The sequence below is a fragment of the Salmo salar genome, chromosome ssa10 (assembly GCF_905237065.1).
Source record: "Salmo salar chromosome ssa10, Ssal_v3.1, whole genome shotgun sequence".
NCBI lineage: Eukaryota > Metazoa > Chordata > Actinopteri > Salmoniformes > Salmonidae > Salmo > Salmo salar.
In genome coordinates, this window is record NC_059451.1 from 87,564,180 (window position 1) to 87,582,181 (window position 18,002).

Genomic DNA, 18,002 nt, shown 5'->3' on the forward strand with positions numbered 1-18,002 from the left:
GCTCTGGCTGGGCAACTCGAGGACATTCAGAGACTTATCCCAAAGCCACTCCTGTGTTGTCTTGGCTGTGTGCTTGGGGTCATTGTCCTGTTGGAAGGTGAATTTTTTATCAAGGATCTCGCTGTCCTTTGCTCCGTTCATCTTTCCCTTGAGCCTGACCAGTCTCCCAGTCCCTCCCTCTGAAAAACATCCCCACAGCATGATGCTACCACCACCATGCTTCACCGTAGGGATGGTGCCAGGTTTCCTCCAGACGTGACACATGGCATTCAGGCCAAGGAGTTCAATCTTGGTTTCATCAGACCAGAGAATATTGTTTCTCATGGTTTGAGTCCTTTAGGTGCCTTTTTCCATACTCCAAGAGGGCTGTCATGTGCTTTTTACTGAAAAGTGGCTTCCGTCTGGCCACTCTACAATAAAGGCCTGATTGCTGCAGAGACGGTTGGCCTTCTGGAAGGTTCTCCCATCTCCACAAAGGAACTCTGGAGCTCTGTCAGAGTGACCATTGGGTTCTTGGTCAGCACCCTGACCAAGGCCTTTCACCCCTGATTGCTCAGCTCGTCCGGGCGGCAAGCTCTAGGAAGAGTCTTGGTGGTTCCAAACTTCTTCCATTTCAGAATGATGGAGGCCACTGTGTTCTTGTAGACCTTAAATGCTGCAGATATTTTTTTGGTATCCTATCCCCAAATGTGTACCTCGACACAATCCTGTCTCTGAGCTCTACGGACAATTGCTTTGACCTCATGCCTCGGTTTTTGCTCTGACATGCACTGTCAACTGTGGGACCTCTATATAGACAGGTATGTGCCTTTCCAAATCGTGTCCAATCAATTCAATTTACCACAGGTGGACTCCAATCAAGTTGTAGAAACATCTCAAGGATGATCAATGGAAACAGGATGCACCTGAGCTCAATTTTGAGTCTCATAGCAAAGGATCTGAATACTTATGTAAATAAGGTATTTCTGTTTTTTATTTTTAATACATTTGCAAAAATTTCTAAAAACCTGTTTTCGCTTTGTCATTATGGGGTATTTTGTGTAGATTGATGAGGGAAAACAATAATTTAATCAATCTTAGAATAAGTCTGTAAAGTAACACAATGTGGAAAAGTCAAGTGGTCTGAATACTTTCCGAATGCACTGAATTTGAGTCACTAACATCTTCACACGTTCAAGTTTGGTATATATTTTAGGTCTGTGTGTACCAATAATCTGTTTTTAACCTATATCTGAAACCCTGTGACTCATGGTTGGTTGTGCAGACACGTCAGAGCTGACAGTTTCACCAGTGTGGACTGACCCTCCTTGTATCAACCTTCCTGCTACACCTGGGCTGAGTCACAGCCTAGTGCTTGCTATCCCAGTGGGTATTACTACGCTCAGTGACTGTGTGGCACCTATAATCTCTCTGAGGGAAGGGACTGACTGACTGGGTGAGGGGTTTCACTGCCAGACCTCCCAGGGGATGACAGGGGGAAATCCACCCCAGCACCCAGGCAGACAGGGGGCTGTGAGTCAGTCAGAAATGAGTCAGGCCTAGGAGACAGGGGCGAGAGGCAAGGGCCTTCGAGTTACTCAGTTGAGCTCTCTGTAGGCCTGAGAGCCACTCTTCCTTTGACCCCCACAGACACCCCCACTTACTCATTCAGTCACTACTGCATGGTGGGAATCCACTTAATCTATTTATACCAGAGTTTCCCAAACAAGGGGTCGCCTGATTTGAAAATGGGGTCATGAGAGGAAATGTGTGTTTGGTTCATAGAACCAGGGTTAAGTCAGTAACCTCTGGTAGCAGCTAGATGCAGATGTAATTAACAGAATGGTTTCTGTTTTCTTCCTAGAAATGTGGCTCTATCTTTTTAATGCTTTAAGTTACAAAATATTAGAACATCACTGAAAGATAACTGTCAGGAACACATACATACAGTATGTGCTGTTTCCCTCTACTATGCGCACAAGTCGTTAGAACCGAGAGGACAAGACCAAGCACTAAATCAATTATGTTCTTTTCTACACAAAATATCATACAACATTATTGCCTGATGATCTTCTGAATTTACCAATACCTTTGATGCATTTCAGTCACTTCAAACCATACTGTCTACAGATTGAAATACAGTCAAAAATATTGTTAGACTGATTTGTAATAGGTTGTCATATTAATAAAAATGTTTTAAAGTTAACATTGGCCGTTGATTACATGACTTGTTTTACATGGTGGGTCACAAATTGTTTTTTATATCAAAATGGGGTCGCTGGCCAAAAACGTTTGGGAATCCCTGATTTATAAACTAGCATCACGGCTGGCTTCATTAACCCCTCCTTCTGAAATAGCAAGCCGATAGCTAGCTAGCACGTTACAAGGCATTCACTGCATTGTCAAGTTGAGCTTCTCTCAAAATGGCATCCATGATTACTAAGGCCAACCTGGGAAATAAACATCTCTTAGACATGAAGGCTAAACCCTCCATCTACATAACCTCATTACAGTCACCAATCAGCCATTGTTAATTAAAGACAGTTAAGAAAATTCTAAAAGACATATGGTAATGCCAGTGGTGTTTGTTGATTTTGTAATTACATGTGTTCTAATGTGTGTGTGAAACCCCAGGCCAAGTGATAAACAAGGGGACTATCCGAGGCCTCTCCAGGGGGTCGGCCCCAGTGCTGCTAAAGAGCATAAACCTCTCAGACGGAAATGCAGTATGGTCCTGTCAACCAAATACCAAACCCCTGTGTAATTACAGCACTACAAGCTTACAGGATGCCAACACTTTCAAACAATAGCAAGGAACGGACGGTACTGCCAAGACTCCAGCAGCAGGCCACTGCACTCTTTTCTCTCCCCTCTACTCTCTCCATAAAACCTTCATCTTTAAACTTTCTCCTGAGTCAGCAGAGCCAGCCCAGAGCAGCGGAGCTCAGTGGCTCTCCCTCCTGTCTGGCTGTTCCAAAGCCCTTTCTTCTAACAGCGTCTTAATTCCTCCAACTCTCCCCCTTTCAGAGAAGAGGGGCCTTTACAAACCATACAGGACAGCAGAAAATAACATGAAACTTTGTTCAGGAACTAGTATGAAAAAGACCAAGGAGAGTTTACTTGTGTTCTATTCTTCTCCTTTCGTGTGTAGAATTTGAACTTAACATTTCTATCTAGCTAAAATACTCAACACAATACACATTCTGAGACATAGCACAGCAAACAAAGTAAGTTGTGCTGATAACTAACAAAAGGAAAGATACAGAGAAAACATGTTAACTCAAGTTCCCCCCACTCTTGTCCTTTTCTTCCCGCAGTGTGCTGCCCTCCCTCTCTTTTTTCCACATCTCTACTCTTTCCCATTTGGGGCATTTAGTATGTCCTGACAAAAGTGTTCACACAGCAATGGGAACAGCAAACACACACATTACACACTCACCAGATAGTTCATTTTCAGCCCTCTTGTGTGAGTCCGTCTGACAGACTCCAGACAGGAGTAACAGGGCAGCGATTTGGCCCTGGAAACAGCCCCTGTGTCTAGCCACCAGTTAAAGTTCCCTGTTGTCTCGCTCCCAGGCAGAAAGACTTGGGCAGATCCTAACACATTCTCTGGCACTGTGATCTCAGAGTGCAAGAATGAGACTGTCCCATTTACATCTCTCTCTCTCTCTCTCCGTGTCTGTCCTTCGCTGCTTCTCCCGACTCCCTCTTGCTCTCCGTCTCTGGCCAGGGGAGGGAGGGAAGAATGCGCAGTAATCCGACACCCCCCAGTTCCTGCACAATCCCGACGTTCCCACTCCCGGGCTGTGATTGGTTGAAGGACCTCTTCTTATGTTAATGAATCTTGCCCTCTCTCTCCCCCTGGCTGTGTGGAATGTTTAGTGCCTGTGCTCAGACCTTGGAGGGACACAGACACTGAGTTTTTCAAAAAAATGAATTACCCCAGCAGAACACACATACCTCCCCCAGCTACCTCGGCTCACTCTTTTCCTCCTCACCAATCTCATCTCTATTTCTATTATCTGCCCACTGGCTATAGACTCACTTGGCAATCCCCTCCTCACTAAAACTATTCTTATTTCTCTTTCGTCTCATCAGTCTCCCATTGTTGCTCAGATACATAAACACATTATACACACATTATACACTCCGTATTTTATTTTATTTAACCTTAACAAATTGTTGTTTACAATGACGGCCTACCCCGGCTAAACCCGGACGACGCTGGGCCAATTGTGCGCCACCCTATGGGACTCCCAATCACGGCCGGTTGTGATATCGTTACATGTTAGTCAATCTAATAATGCATGTCTAAACACTATTACGGGCAGTGTGTTGTACTACAGCACACACATTCAAATCCAAGACAATCTATCCACCTGACAGGTGTGGCACATCACGAAGCTGATTAAACACCATGGTTATTACACAGGTGCACCTTGTGCTGGGGACAATAGAAGGCCACTCTAAAATGTGCAGTTTTGTCACACAACACAATGCCACAAATGTCTCAAGTTTTGAGGGAGCGTGCAATTGGCATGCTGACTGCAGGAATGTCCACCAGAGCTGTTGCCAGAGAATTGAATGTACATTTTTCTACCATAAGCCGCTTCCAACGTTGTTTTAGAGAATTTGGCAGTACGGCCAACCGGCCTCACAACCGCAGACCACATGTATGGTGTCGTGTGGCTGAGCGGTTTGCTGATGTTAACTTTGTGAACAGAGTGCCCCATGGTGGCTGTGAGGTTATGGTATGAGCAGGTATAAGCTACGGACAATGAACACAGTTGCATTTTATCGATGGCAATTTGAATTCACAGAGATACCGTGACGAAATCCTGAGGCCCACTGTTGTGCCATTTATCCACCGCCATCCCCTTATGTTTTAGCATGATAATGTACGGTCCCATGTCGCAAAGATCTGTACACAATCCCTGGAAGCTGAAAATGTTCCACAGGCCACAATCAACAGCACGATCAACTCTATGCGAAAGATCTGTCGCGCTGCATGAGACAAATGGTGGTCACAACAGCTCCCCTACCTTTTTTAAAGGTATCTGTGAACAGATGCATATCTGTATTCCCAGTCATGTGAAATCCATAGATTAAGGCCTAATGAATTTATTTATATTGACTGATTTCCTCATATGAACTGTGCCTCAGTAAGATCTTTGAAATTGTTGCATGTTGCGTTTATATTTATGTTCAGTATAATATCAACTGGGTAGAATATCTCAGTGTCGGTCATGCAGCCCCTACCCAACAACCACAAAATAAATTAGTAAATCATTTTTTTTATATTATACAAGGGCTGTCCTTTGAGAAATTAACTTGGTAAATCAGAGTATAACACAAAAACTGTATAAGTGTCACACCCTGATCTGTTTCACCTGTCTTGGTGATTGTCTCCACCCACCTCCAGGTGTCTCCTGTTTTCCCCATTAGTCCCCGGTGTATTTATCCCTGTGTTTCCTGTCTCTCTGTGCCAGTTCGTCTTGTTTTGCCAAGTCAACCAGCATTTCTCCTAGCTCTTATTTTTCCCAGCCTGTTTTTTTCCTAGCCCTCCTGGTTTTGACCCTTGCCTGTCCTGACGCCGAATCCGCTTGCCTGACCACTCTGCCTGTTCTGACCTCGAGCCTGCCTATCCCCTTGTACTGTTTGGACTCGACAGTTCACTGAATCCCTGCCTGTCCTGACCTCGAGCCTGCCTATCGCCTGGTACTGTTTGGACTCTGACCTGGTTTATGAACTCTCGCCTGTCCCCGACCTGCCTTTTGCCTACCCCTTTTGGTGTAATAAATATCGGAGCTCAACCATCTGCCTCCTGTGTCTGCATTTGGGTCTCGCCCTGTGCCCATATAATAAGCGTATATAACATAAGTAGTTCCACAAGGGAAATCTCACAAGACTGTTAAGATGCCATTAAAGTACTCCGAAAAATCTGGAGGTTGTTGAAGAAAGCGTTAAGTCCGTATCTAAGGTAGAGTTCACGGCTCAGGGAAAACAAACAATGAGGGATGTCATCCATTACATTACATTACATTACATTTAAGTCATTTAGCAGACGCTCTTATCCAGAGCGACTTACAAAATGGTGCATTCACCTTATGATAACCAGTGGAACAACCACTTTACAATAGTGCATCTAAATCTTTTAAGGGGGGGGGTTAGAAGGATTACTTTATCCTATCCTAGGTATTCCTTAAAGAGGTGGGGTTTCAGGTGTCTCCGGAAGGTGGTGATTGACTCCGCTGTCCTGGCGTCGTGAGGGAGCTTGTTCCACCATTGGGGTGCCAGAGCAGCGAACAGTTTTGACTGGGCTGAGCGGGAACTGTGCTTCCTCAGAGGTAGGGGGGCCAGCAGGCCAGTGGTGGATGAACGCAGTGCCCTTGTTTGGGTGTAGGGCCTGATCAGAGCCTGAAGGTATGGAGGTGCCGTTCCCTTCACAGCTCCGTAGGCAATCACCATGGTCTTGTAGCGGATGCGAGCTTCAACTGGAAGCCAGTGGAGAGAGCGGAGGAGCGGGGTGACGTGAGAGAACTTGGGAAGGTTGAACACCAGACGGGCTGCGGCGAGTTGTAGGGGTTTAATGGCACAGGCAGGGAGCCCAGCCAACAGCGAGTTGCAGTAATCCAGACGGGAGATGACAAGTGCATGGATTAGGACCTGCGCCGCTTCCTGTGTGAGGCAGGGTCGTACTCTGCGAATGTTGTAGAGCATGAACCTACAGGATCGGGTCACCGCCTTGATGTTAGTGGAGAACGACAGGGTGTTGTCCAGGATCACGCCAAGGTTCTTAGCACTCTGGGAGGAGGACACAAGGGAGTTGTCAACCGTGATGGCGAGATCATGGAATGGGCAGTCCTTCCCCGGGAGGAAGAGCAGCTCCGTCTTGCCGAGGTTCAGCTTGAGCTGGTGATCCGTCATCCACACTGATATGTCTGACAGACATGCAGAGATGCGATTCGCCGCCTGGTTATCAGAAGGGGGAAAGGAGAAGATTAATTGTGTGTCGTCTGCATAGCAATGATAGGAGAGACCATGTGAGGATATGACAGAGCCAAGTGACTTGGTGTATAGCGAGAATAGGAGAGGGCCTAGAACAGAGCCCTGGGGGACACCAGTGGTGAGAGCGCATGGTGCGGAGACAGATTCTCGCCACGCCACCTGGTAGGAGCGACCTGTCAGGTAGGACGCAATCCAAGCGTGGGCCGCGCCGGAGATGCCCAACTCGGAGTGGGTGGAGAGGAGGATCTGATGGTTCACAGTATCAAAGGCAGCAGATAGGTCTAGAAGGATGAGAGCAGAGGAGAGAGAGTTAGCTTTAGCAGTGCGGAGAGCCTCCGTGACACAGAGAAGAGCAGTCTCAGTTGAATGCCCAGTCTTGAAACCTGACTGATTAGGATCAAGAAGGTCATTCTGAGAGAGATAGCAGGAGAGCTGGCCAAGGACGGCACGTTCAAGAGTTTTGGAGAGAAAAGAAAGAAGGGATACTGGTCTGTAGTTGTTGACATCGGAGGGATCGAGTGTAGGTTTTTTCAGAAGGGGTGCAACTCTCGCTCTCTTGAAGACGGAAGGGACGTAGCCAGCGGTCAAGGATGAGTTGATGAGCGAGGTGAGGAAGGGGAGAAGGTCTCCGGAAATGGTCTGGAGAAGAGAGGAGGGGATAGGGTCAAGTGGGCAGGTTGTTGGGCGGCCGGCCGTCACAAGACGCGAGATTTCATCTGGAGAGAGAGGGGAGAAAGAGGTCAAAGCACAGGGTAGGGCAGTGTGAGCAGGACCAGCGGTGTCGTTTGACTTAGCAAACGAGGATCGGATATCGTCAACCTTCTTTTCAAAATGGTTGACGAAGTCATCCGCAGAGAGGGAGGAGGGGGGAGGGGGAGGAGGATTCAGGAGGGAGGAGAAGGTAGCAAAGAGCTTCCTAGGGTTAGAGGCAGATGCTTGGAATTTAGAGTGGTAGAAAGTGGCTTTAGCAGCAGAGACAGAAGAGGAGAATGTAGAGAGGAGTGAGTGAAAGGATGCCAGGTCCGCAGGGGAGGCGAGTTTTCCTCCATTTCCGCTCGGCTGCCCGGAGCCTTGTTCTGTGAGCTCGTAGTGAGTCGTCGAGCCACGGAGCAGGAGGGGAGGACCGAGCCGGCCTGGAGGATAGGGGACATAGAAAATCAAAGGATGCAGAAAGGGAGGAGAGGAGGGTTGAGGAGGCAGAATCAGGAGATAGGTTGGAGAAGGTTTGAGCAGAGGGAAGAGATGATAGGATGGAAGAGGAGAGAGTAGCGGGAGAGAGAGAGCGAAGGTTGGGACGGCGCAATACCATCCGAGTAGGGGCAGAGTGAGAAGTGTTGGATGAGAGCAAGAGGGAAAAGGATACAAGGTAGTGGTCGGAGATTTGGAGGGGAGTTGCAATGAGATTAGTGGAAGAACAGCATCTAGTAAAGATGAGGTCAAGCGTATTGCCTGCCTTGTGAGTAGGGGGGGAAGGTGAGAGGGTGAGGTCAAAAGAGGAGAGGAGTGTAAAGAAGGAGGCAGAGAGGAATGAGTCAAAGGTAGACGTGGGGAGGTTAAAGTCACCCAGAACTGTGAGAGGTGAGCCATCCTCAGGAAAGGAACTTATCAAGGCGTCAAGCTCATTGATGAACTCTCCAAGGGAACCTGGAGGGCGATAAATGATAAGGATGTTAAGCTTGAAAGGGCTGGTAACTGTGACAGCATGGAATTCAAATGAGGAGATAGACAGATGGGTCAGGGGAGAAAGAGAGAATGTCCACTTGGGAGAGATGAGGATTCCAGTGCCACCACCCCGCTGGCTCGATGCTCTAGGGGTATGCGAGAACACGTGGGCAGACGAAGAGAGAGCAGTAGGAGTAGCAGTGTTATCTGTGGTAATCCATGTTTCCGTCAGCGCCAGGAAGTCTAGGGACTGGAGGGTGGCATAGGCTGAGATGAACTCAGCCTTGTTGGCTGCAGACCGGCAGTTCCAGAGGCTGCCGGAGACCTGGAACTCCACGTGGGTCGTGCGCGCTGGGACCACCAGGTTAGAGTGGCAGCGGCCTCGCGGTGTGAAGCGTTTGTATGGCCTGTGCAGAGAGGAGAGAACAGGGATAGACAGACACATAGTTGACAAGCTACAGAAGTGTTGTTTCTTGTATTATTGTCTCCTGTGTCTTTAGAGAACTGTTTCACTTTGATATCCTTTTTCTTCATCCAACACCTAGTCATCCATCTAAACCAGATTAAGCAGGTCAGGAGGTCAAATACAGGCCAACTTCTCAATCAATATTCCAGAACTAAGTCAACACCAATAGCTTCAAATGGAACCATTCAGTCTCCATGCAGATATGTCTAACACTCAAACATGACTCACCTCACCTCCATGTGGCATACTACACTATTAAATCAATAGTGGCTAGACTTTGTTATGAGAAAGAAAGGTAAGCAGGATACGGTATAGTTATGAGTGAGGTATGTGAAAATGAGAGAGTTAGAAAGAGAGAGAGAGAGACTTCCTAACCTCCTGCCAAATGTATGACCATACACATACTTTCCTCAGATTACACAGACCCACAAAGAATTCAAAAACAAATCCAATTTTGATAGACTCCCATATCTATTGGGTGAAATACCACAGTGTGCCATCACAGCAGCAAGATTTGTGACCTGTTGCCACAAGAAAAGGGCAACCAGTGAAGAACAAACACCATTGTAAACCCATATTTATGTTTATTTATTTTCCCTTTTGTACTTTAACTATTTGCACATCGTTACAACACTGTATATAGACACAATATGACATTTTAAATGTATCTATTCCTTTGGAACTTTTGCTATGGCAATGTAAACATATGTTTCCCATGACAACAAATCCCTATGAATTGAATTGAATTGAATTGAGAAAGAGATAGAGAGTGTTATCTTGGAGGTGGGGGCTGTGTGGTGTGAAAAAGGGCGGGGACACATTTTCCTTACAGAATGAGGGCTATGGGTAGACCACTACGTAGCCTACATAAACTACAGTCAAAGTGGTGTAATGCATGGAGGGCAACAGCACCTACTACAATCATAGACTATGGAGAACAAAAACACCACACAAAGCACTAGAAATGTCAGTAGGCTGTGCGAGTCAGAATAGAGGTGACAGTCTAGCAGGGCTCACACTGTCCCATGGGCCGAACCACTGAGGTAGCAGGCACTACTGTCAAGCCTCAGAACTAATGTTGTCACGAAACCAGAATTTTGACTTCGATACGGATACCAGGTTTATCACCACGATATTCTATACCAAAATCATATTCAAAACCAAAACGATACTTTATACCGAAACGATACCACAGCAAAAAAAGAAAGCATATTAGCTAGTCACAGAATAAACACTGGGCTTTATCTATTTAAACATTGAAGAATATGTAGAACTGGTAGAACAACTAAAATAACAAATAGAATATACAGTGAGGGAAAAAAGTATTTGATCCCCTGCTGATTTTGTTTGTTTGCCCACTGACAAAGAAATGATCAGTCTATAATTTAAATAGTAGGTTCATTTGAACAGTGAGAGACAGAATAACAACAAAAAAATCCAGAAAAACGCATGTAAAATTTTTTATAAAATGATTTGCATTTTAATGAGGGAAATAAGTATTTGACCCCTTTGCAAAACATGACTTAGTACTTGGTGGCAAAACCCTTGTTGGCAATCACAGAGGTCAGACGTTTCTTGTAGTTGGCCACCAGGTTTGCACACATCTCAGGAGGGATTTTGTCCAACTCCTCTTTGCAGATCTTCTCCAAGTCATTAAGGTTTCGAGGCTGACGTTTGGCAACTCGAACCTTCAGCTCCCTCCACAGATTTTCTATGGGATTAAGGTCTGGAGACTGGCTAGGCCACTCCAGGACCTTAATGTGCTTCCTGTTGAGCCACTCCTTTGTTGCCTTGGCCGTGTGTTTTGGGTCATTGTCATGCTGGAATACCCATCCACGACCCATTTTCAATGCCCTGGCTGCGGGAAGGAGGTTCTCACCCAAGATTTGACAGTACATGGCCCCGTCCATCGTCCCTTTGATGCGGGGAAGTTGTCCTGTCTCCTTAGCAGAAAAACACCCCCAAAGCATAATGTTTCCACCTCCATGTTTGACGGTGGGGATGGTGTTCTTGGGGTCATAGGCAGCATTCCTCCTCTTCCAAACACGGCGAGTTGAGTCTCATCTGACCACAACACTTTCACCCAGTTGTCCTCTGAATCATTCAGATGTTCATTGGCAAACTTCAGACGGGCATGTATATGTGCTTTCTTGAGCAGGGGGACCTTGCGGGCGCTGCAGGATTTCAGTCCTTCACGGCGTAGTGTGTTACCAATTGTTTTCTTGGTGACTATGGTTCCAGCTGCCTTGAGATCATTGACAAGATCCTCCCGTGTAGTTCTGGGCTGATTCCTCACCGTTCTCATGATCATTGCAACTCCACGAGGTGAGATCTTGCATGGAGCCCCAGGCCGAGGGAGATTGACAGTTATTTTGTGTTTCTTCCATTTGCGAATAATCTCACCAACTGTTGTCACCTTCTCACCAAGCTGCTTGGCGATGGTCTTGTAGCCCATTCCAGCCTTGTGTAGGTCTACAATCTTGTCCCTGACATCCTTGGAGAGCTCTTTGGTCTTGGCCATGGTGGAGAGTTTGGAATCTGATTGATTGATTGCTTCTGTGGACAGGTCCTTTTATACAGGTAACAACCTAATTAGGAGTGCTCCTAATCTCAGCTCGTTACTTGTATAAAAGACACCTGGGAGCCAGAAATCTTTCTGATTGAGAGGGGGTCAAATACTTATTTCCCTCATTAAAATGCAAATCAATTTATAACATTTTTGACATGCATTTTTCTGGATTTTTTTGTTGTTATTCTATCTCTCACTGTTCAAATAAACCTACCATTAAAATTATAGACTGATCATTTCTTTGTCAGTGGGCAAATGTACAAAATCAGCAGGGGATCAAATACTTTTTTCCCTCACTGTATTCTATTATATATTCAATTGTTTTAATTAAACACCATATTAAATAACAGAAGAACATCTTAAATGTTCCTTATGAAAAACCATATCTGAGACTAATTTGACAATAACATCTAAATTGTTTTAAAATGTAAATTGATACATATCAGGTTTAATTTGCTCATGTACAGTATGGTCATAATATTGGTTCAAATGACATTCATTAGACCAGGGGTTCTCAAACCTCTCCTCGGGAACCCCCAGTCTTTGCATGTATTTGAACTATTCCACAGCTAGCACACCTGATTCAAATAGTCAACTAATCATCAAGCCCTTGACTGGGTGAATCAGGTGAGTTAGTTCAGGGATACAACAGAACTGTGAAATGTCTGGGGACACCAAGGAGATGTTTGAGAATCACTGCATTAGACCTATGATTCATTATTCATTACAGGAAAATAACTGAATGTATTAAATTAATAGTTTAGTTCCAAAATGACAAGCTAATTTCTGAAGCTTCTATATTGCTATAGTCTACACACCATAAAATCAAATCAAATTGTTATTGTCACATGCTTCATAAACAACACGTGTAGACTAACAGTGAAATGTTTACTTACGGCCCTTCCCAACAATGCAAAATACTTTTTATTGTATTTTTTATAATAGAAAATAAAAAATAGTAACACGAGAAATAAATACACAATGAGCTATATACATGGGGTACCAGTACCGACTCGATGTGCAATGGTACGAGGATATTGAGGTAGATATGTACATATAGGTAGGGGTAAAGTGACTAAGCAACAGGATAGATAATAGACAGTAGCGCTGACACCATAGAAATACAATGGATTTTACACAGCATACTACCAAAGACTACAATATGAAGATAGGCAGAAACTGCTTCTCCAATAATAATCCCTGATCACACTTGTAGGCGATGTCATGGCGACGTTGGCTAGCTAAACTCATGCGTAGAAACACGTCATCGGGTCTAACAGTTGTCTCGCGCTGAACCGCGCATGTGCTGGCCGTCAAATCAAAGGCACTTCTTCGATATCAAGTTGTTTTTTAAGAAAATGAAAACATGTCCTTTCACGAGGTTGGAGTTATAACATGTTCAACTACTTAAGATAGTGGCTCGAATCTAGGTTGCGCTTTTAGATTTAGAGAAAATGAACCACTAGAGAATCATTTTTCACTTTTCTCACTGACTTCTCAAATCCCAAACCCCGGCCTGGTCTGTTTGGTCTGTTTCGCAGTGTTTTTGAAAGTCTCACAATATTGCGCCTCAAATCAAATCAAATTGTATTTGTCACATACACATGGTTAGCGGATGTTAATGCGAGTGTAGCGAAATGCTTGTGCTTCTAGTTCCGACCATGCAGTAATATCTAACAAGTAATCTAACAATTTCACAACAACTACCTTATACACACAAGTGTAAAGGAATGAATAAGAATATGTACATAAAAAATATGTGAATGAGTGATGGCCGAACGGCATAGGCAAGATGCAGTAGATGGTATAGAGTACAGTATATACATATGAGATGAGTAATGTAGGGTATGTAAACATTATATAAAGTGGCATTGTTTAAAGTGGCTAGTGATACATTTATTACATCCAATTGTTAATTATTAAAGTGGCTAGAGATTGAGTCAGTATGTTGGCAGCAGCCACTCAATGTTAGTGATGGCTGTTTAACAGTCTGATGGCCTTGAGATAGAAGCTGTTTTTCAGTCTCTCGGTCCCAGCTTTGATGCACCTGTACTGACCTCGCCTTCTGGATGATAGCAGGGTGAACAGGCAGTGGCTCGGGAGGTTGTTGTCCTTGATGATCTTTTTGGCCTTCCTGTGACATCGGGTGGTGTAGGTGTCCTGGAGGGCAGGTAGTTTGCCCCCGGTGATGCGTTGTGCAGACCTCACCACCCTCTGGTGAGCCTTACGGTTGTGGGCGGAGCAGTTGCCGTACCAGGCGGGGATACAGCCCGACAGGATGCTCTCGATTGTGCATATGCAAAAGTTTGTGAGTGTTTTTGGTGACAAGCTGAATTTCTTCAGCCTCCTGAGGTTGAAGAGGCGCTGCTGCACCTTCTTCACCACGCTGTCTGTGTGAGTGGACCATTTCAGTTTGTCCGTGATGCACCTCTGGGTTTAGAAACTGTGATACTACGATTCCAAGAGTGCATTTCAACTCCCAGGGTGTAATGCGCCACCCAAGTCTGCTGGCTGGCTAGTGGCTACTGCTAGCAAGCCCAGACAAATGCAAAGTACTCTAAATATATTGCTGTCATAGCTAAGTTATGATTGCATTTCACATTACTTTTGGGTTGTAATCATATTATAATGCTCACATGAATGTCATGCTGAATATACAGTACCAGTCAAAAGTTTGGACACACCTACTCATTAAAGGGTTTTTCTTTATTTTTACTATTTTCTAATAATAGTGAAGACCTCAAAACTATGAAATAACACATAAGGAATCATGTAGTAACCAAAAAAGTGTTAAACAAATCAAAGTATATTTTATATTTGAGATTCTTCAAAGTAGCCACCTTTTGCCTTGATGACAGCTTTGCACACTCTTGGCATTCTCTCAACCAGCATCACCTGGAATGCTTTTCCAACAGTCTTGAAGGAGTTCCCACATGGGGTGGCAGTTAGCCTAGTGGTTAGAGCGTTGGACTAGTAACCGAAAGGTCGCAAGATCGAATCCCTGAGCTGACAAGGTAAAACATATGTTGTTCTGCCCCTGAAAAAGTTAGTTAACCCACTGTTCCTAGGCCGACATTGAAAATAAGAATTTGTTCTGACCTGCCTAGTTAATAAAGGTTACAATAAAATGCTGAGCACTTGGCTGCTTTTCCTTCACTCTGTGGTCCAACTCATCCCAAACCATCTCAATTTGGTTGAGGTCAGGTGATTGTGGAGGCCAGGTCATCTGATGCAGCACTCCACCACTCTCCTTCTTGGTCAAATAGCCCTTACACAGCCTGGAGGTCCTGTTGAAAAACAAATGATAGTCCCACTAAGTGCAAACCAGATGGGATGGTGTATTGCTGCAGAATGCTGTGGTAGCCATCCTGGTTAAATGTGCCTTGAATTCAAAATAAATCACAGACAGTGTCACCAGCAAAGCACCCCCACACATCACACCTCCTCCTCCTCCATGCTTCACGGTGGGAACCACACATGTGGAGATCATCCCTTCACCTACTCTGCGTCTCACAAAGACATGGCGGTTGGAACCAAACATCTCAAATTTGGACTCATCAGACCAAAGAACAGATTTCCACTGGTCTAATGTCTATTGCTCGTGTTTCTTGGCCCAAGAAAGTCTCTTCTTCTTATTGGTGTCCTTTAGTAGTGGTTTCTTTGCAGCAATTCCACCATGAAGGCCTGATTCACACAGTCTCCTCTGAACAGTTGATGTTGAGATGTGTCTGTTACTTGAACTCTGTGAAGCATTTATTTGGGCTGCAATTTGTGAGGCTGGTAACTCTTATGAACTTATCCTCTGCAGCAGAGGTTACTCTGGGTCTTCCTTTCCTGTGGCGGTCCTCATGAGAGCCAGTTTCATCATAGCGCTTGATGGTTTTTGCGACTGCACTTGAAGAAATTTTCAAAGTTCTTGAAATTTTCCGGATTGACTGATCTTCATGTCTTAAAGTAATGATGGACTGTCCTTTCTCTTTGCTTATTTGAGCTGTTTTTACCATAATATGGACTTGATCTTTTACCAAATAGGGCAATCTTCTGTACAGTATACCACCCCTACCTTGTCACAACACAACTGATTGGCTCAACCGCATTAGAAGGAAAGAAAGAAGCCAAAGGTCCTGAGTTGTATCAATCTCCATGGTGATTGAGCTGTTTCACTGAAGTAGACTCACTTCTGGTGCACAATACACACATACACAGCACTCATTCACACACACACACGTGTGAAGTTCAGAGTTTTACATGGTCTCATGGGGCTGTTGTCTCATGGGACCCGTACAACAGTCCCAGTCTCTCTCGTCAGACCCTCGGTGAGATCACAGCTATCAATTAAACAGAGAGCCAGTTCAGACACTGAGATTAGACCATCGCAAGAGTCAGACATTACTTCAATTAGACTCCCTCCCCTCCTCCCCTCTCACTACTTAGCTAATGAGCCACCCCCCACCTGGGCCCACTAATCAATCCCCCTGGCCTAGGAGAGAAGACCTGAGCCCAGAGTAACAGGCTTAACTACCTGTCAAAATACCACATGGCACAAAGAAAGACATTCAATGATGGTACACACATAGACCTGTAAACCTGACCAGAGAATATTGCGTTGGTGGCTAAATATCTCAGAAGAAGAAGATATAACAGTGGACTACAAGTCATTAACCGCAGGCACAGACAGTTGCACCCGCAGCACATAATTCAGACACATCTCTCAGCTAGACCTTCAGTCCAAGTGGGTCTGCCTGGCTTGCATCTGGGGTCTGTTGGTTCTGTCGTTGCTGTGCAGCAGAACACTGGGTCCATTGTGCTGGTGTTGTCCAGACCATAGCTGTCCAACTGCCCATGCATTCCTCACACCTACACACTGAGTGCCTCTCCTGGCCCAGCCTCACCCGCCACAGCCCTGGTCCCTGGCCCCTATGGCCCACTGCTCCAGCCAGCACACAGCCTTTGTCACTCACACATTGTACAAATGCCTGAAAACACTGGCTCCCCTTCGCCATGCTCAGACAGAACAGACTTATCATTAAGGAGGACAAGAGATGTAGTTCACCAAATGTGAATAAGGAAATATGGAAATTCTGTTTCCTAGTGAATTGAGGTTATGTTTCTGTCTCTCTGTGAATTCACAGGAAGTACAGAGGTCCTACTGGGACTGTTGCTGGGCAGGACCACAGTCTCTCCAGCTCTCTCTCCATCATCTCCCCAAAACCAGCTCACAATGGTGAATCACGTGGATCACTAATTACTTAATTAACCCCTTAAAAATGACTTATTCAATAATGTGTGTGATGTTCAGCATTAAATGAGCCCATTCTACAGTGAGAATTTATGAATTTTAGTATAAGCCTATGACAATGTGGATTTTAGTATTCCATAATTCAAATAGATATTTAATCATTATTAGGGTCTGACTAAACCTCAAGCTGTCATTTGTACTGATTAACCCTACTACTGTAAGCCTCTGGCAAGTAAGCCGTTATAATTGAAAGGCATTTCTTTTGATTCCAAACAGTTGTATCATGCACACACTCATATCCAAACTATGCATAATAACAAAGGGTGTCCTGTGGGGAATGGGCCCGTGCTGCAAAACTGTGACATCATTCATAGTGGCTGAGAGTGAAACAATGCACATCCTTGTGTACGACATCCACCCCCCTGGTCAACAGGAATATTCCCGCAGCTTCGAAGAGCAAAAACTAAAAGACTGATTATCTCGTTGTGACTGTGTCAGTCCTGCTGTGCAGTCTGTAACATAAGGCTTTTCAAAGGCTTAAGATGGAAGAGTGGGGAAATCCTCCAACAACACAGTAATACACTCATCCACAACAAAACACAACCAAGCTTGCACGCACACGTTGGATGGACAGTGACACACACACACACACACACACACACACACACACACACACACACACACACACACACACACACACACACACACACACACACACACACACACACACACACACACACACACACACACACACACACACACACACAGGACAAAGTCTGTCCTCTTACAGGATACAGCATCAAAGATTCTGAAAGTGTGATCTGACATTTTGGATCTTCGCTCCAGACTGGCAGTTTGAGGAAGGAGACTCTGCTATCTGGGATGCACAGGAAAAAACAGGCTATAGCCTACCATGATAAAATAACAATATTCACTGTAAGTGTTTACAAATCCCCGTCCCCCGAGTAATAGGATTGATCTGAACAGCTTCAACATTCATTTCCATAGATAATTGCATTTGTTTATTCTCTGATTTTATATTTCATTTGTTTTCTTATCAGGAAAGCTTGTTAATACTC

The 18,002-nt window shown here is 44.9% G+C and overlaps 1 protein-coding gene across 4 annotated transcripts in view; it reads right to left on the reverse strand.

The window, feature by feature from the left end:
- Window positions 1–18,002, reverse strand: part of LOC106560839 (breast cancer anti-estrogen resistance protein 1) — a 134,188-nt gene that overhangs the window by 43,088 nt on the left and 73,098 nt on the right. The window contains exon 1 of one of the 4 annotated variants that reach the window (XM_014124198.2): window positions 3,419–3,835. The exons of the other annotated variants lie outside the window; for them this stretch is intronic. Coding sequence (XP_013979673.1) covers window positions 3,419–3,430 — 12 coding nt within the window. The 5' untranslated portion in view covers window positions 3,431–3,835. Of the gene's footprint in view, window positions 1–3,418; window positions 3,836–18,002 lie in introns of those variants that run through there. 4 annotated transcript variants of the gene reach the window in all.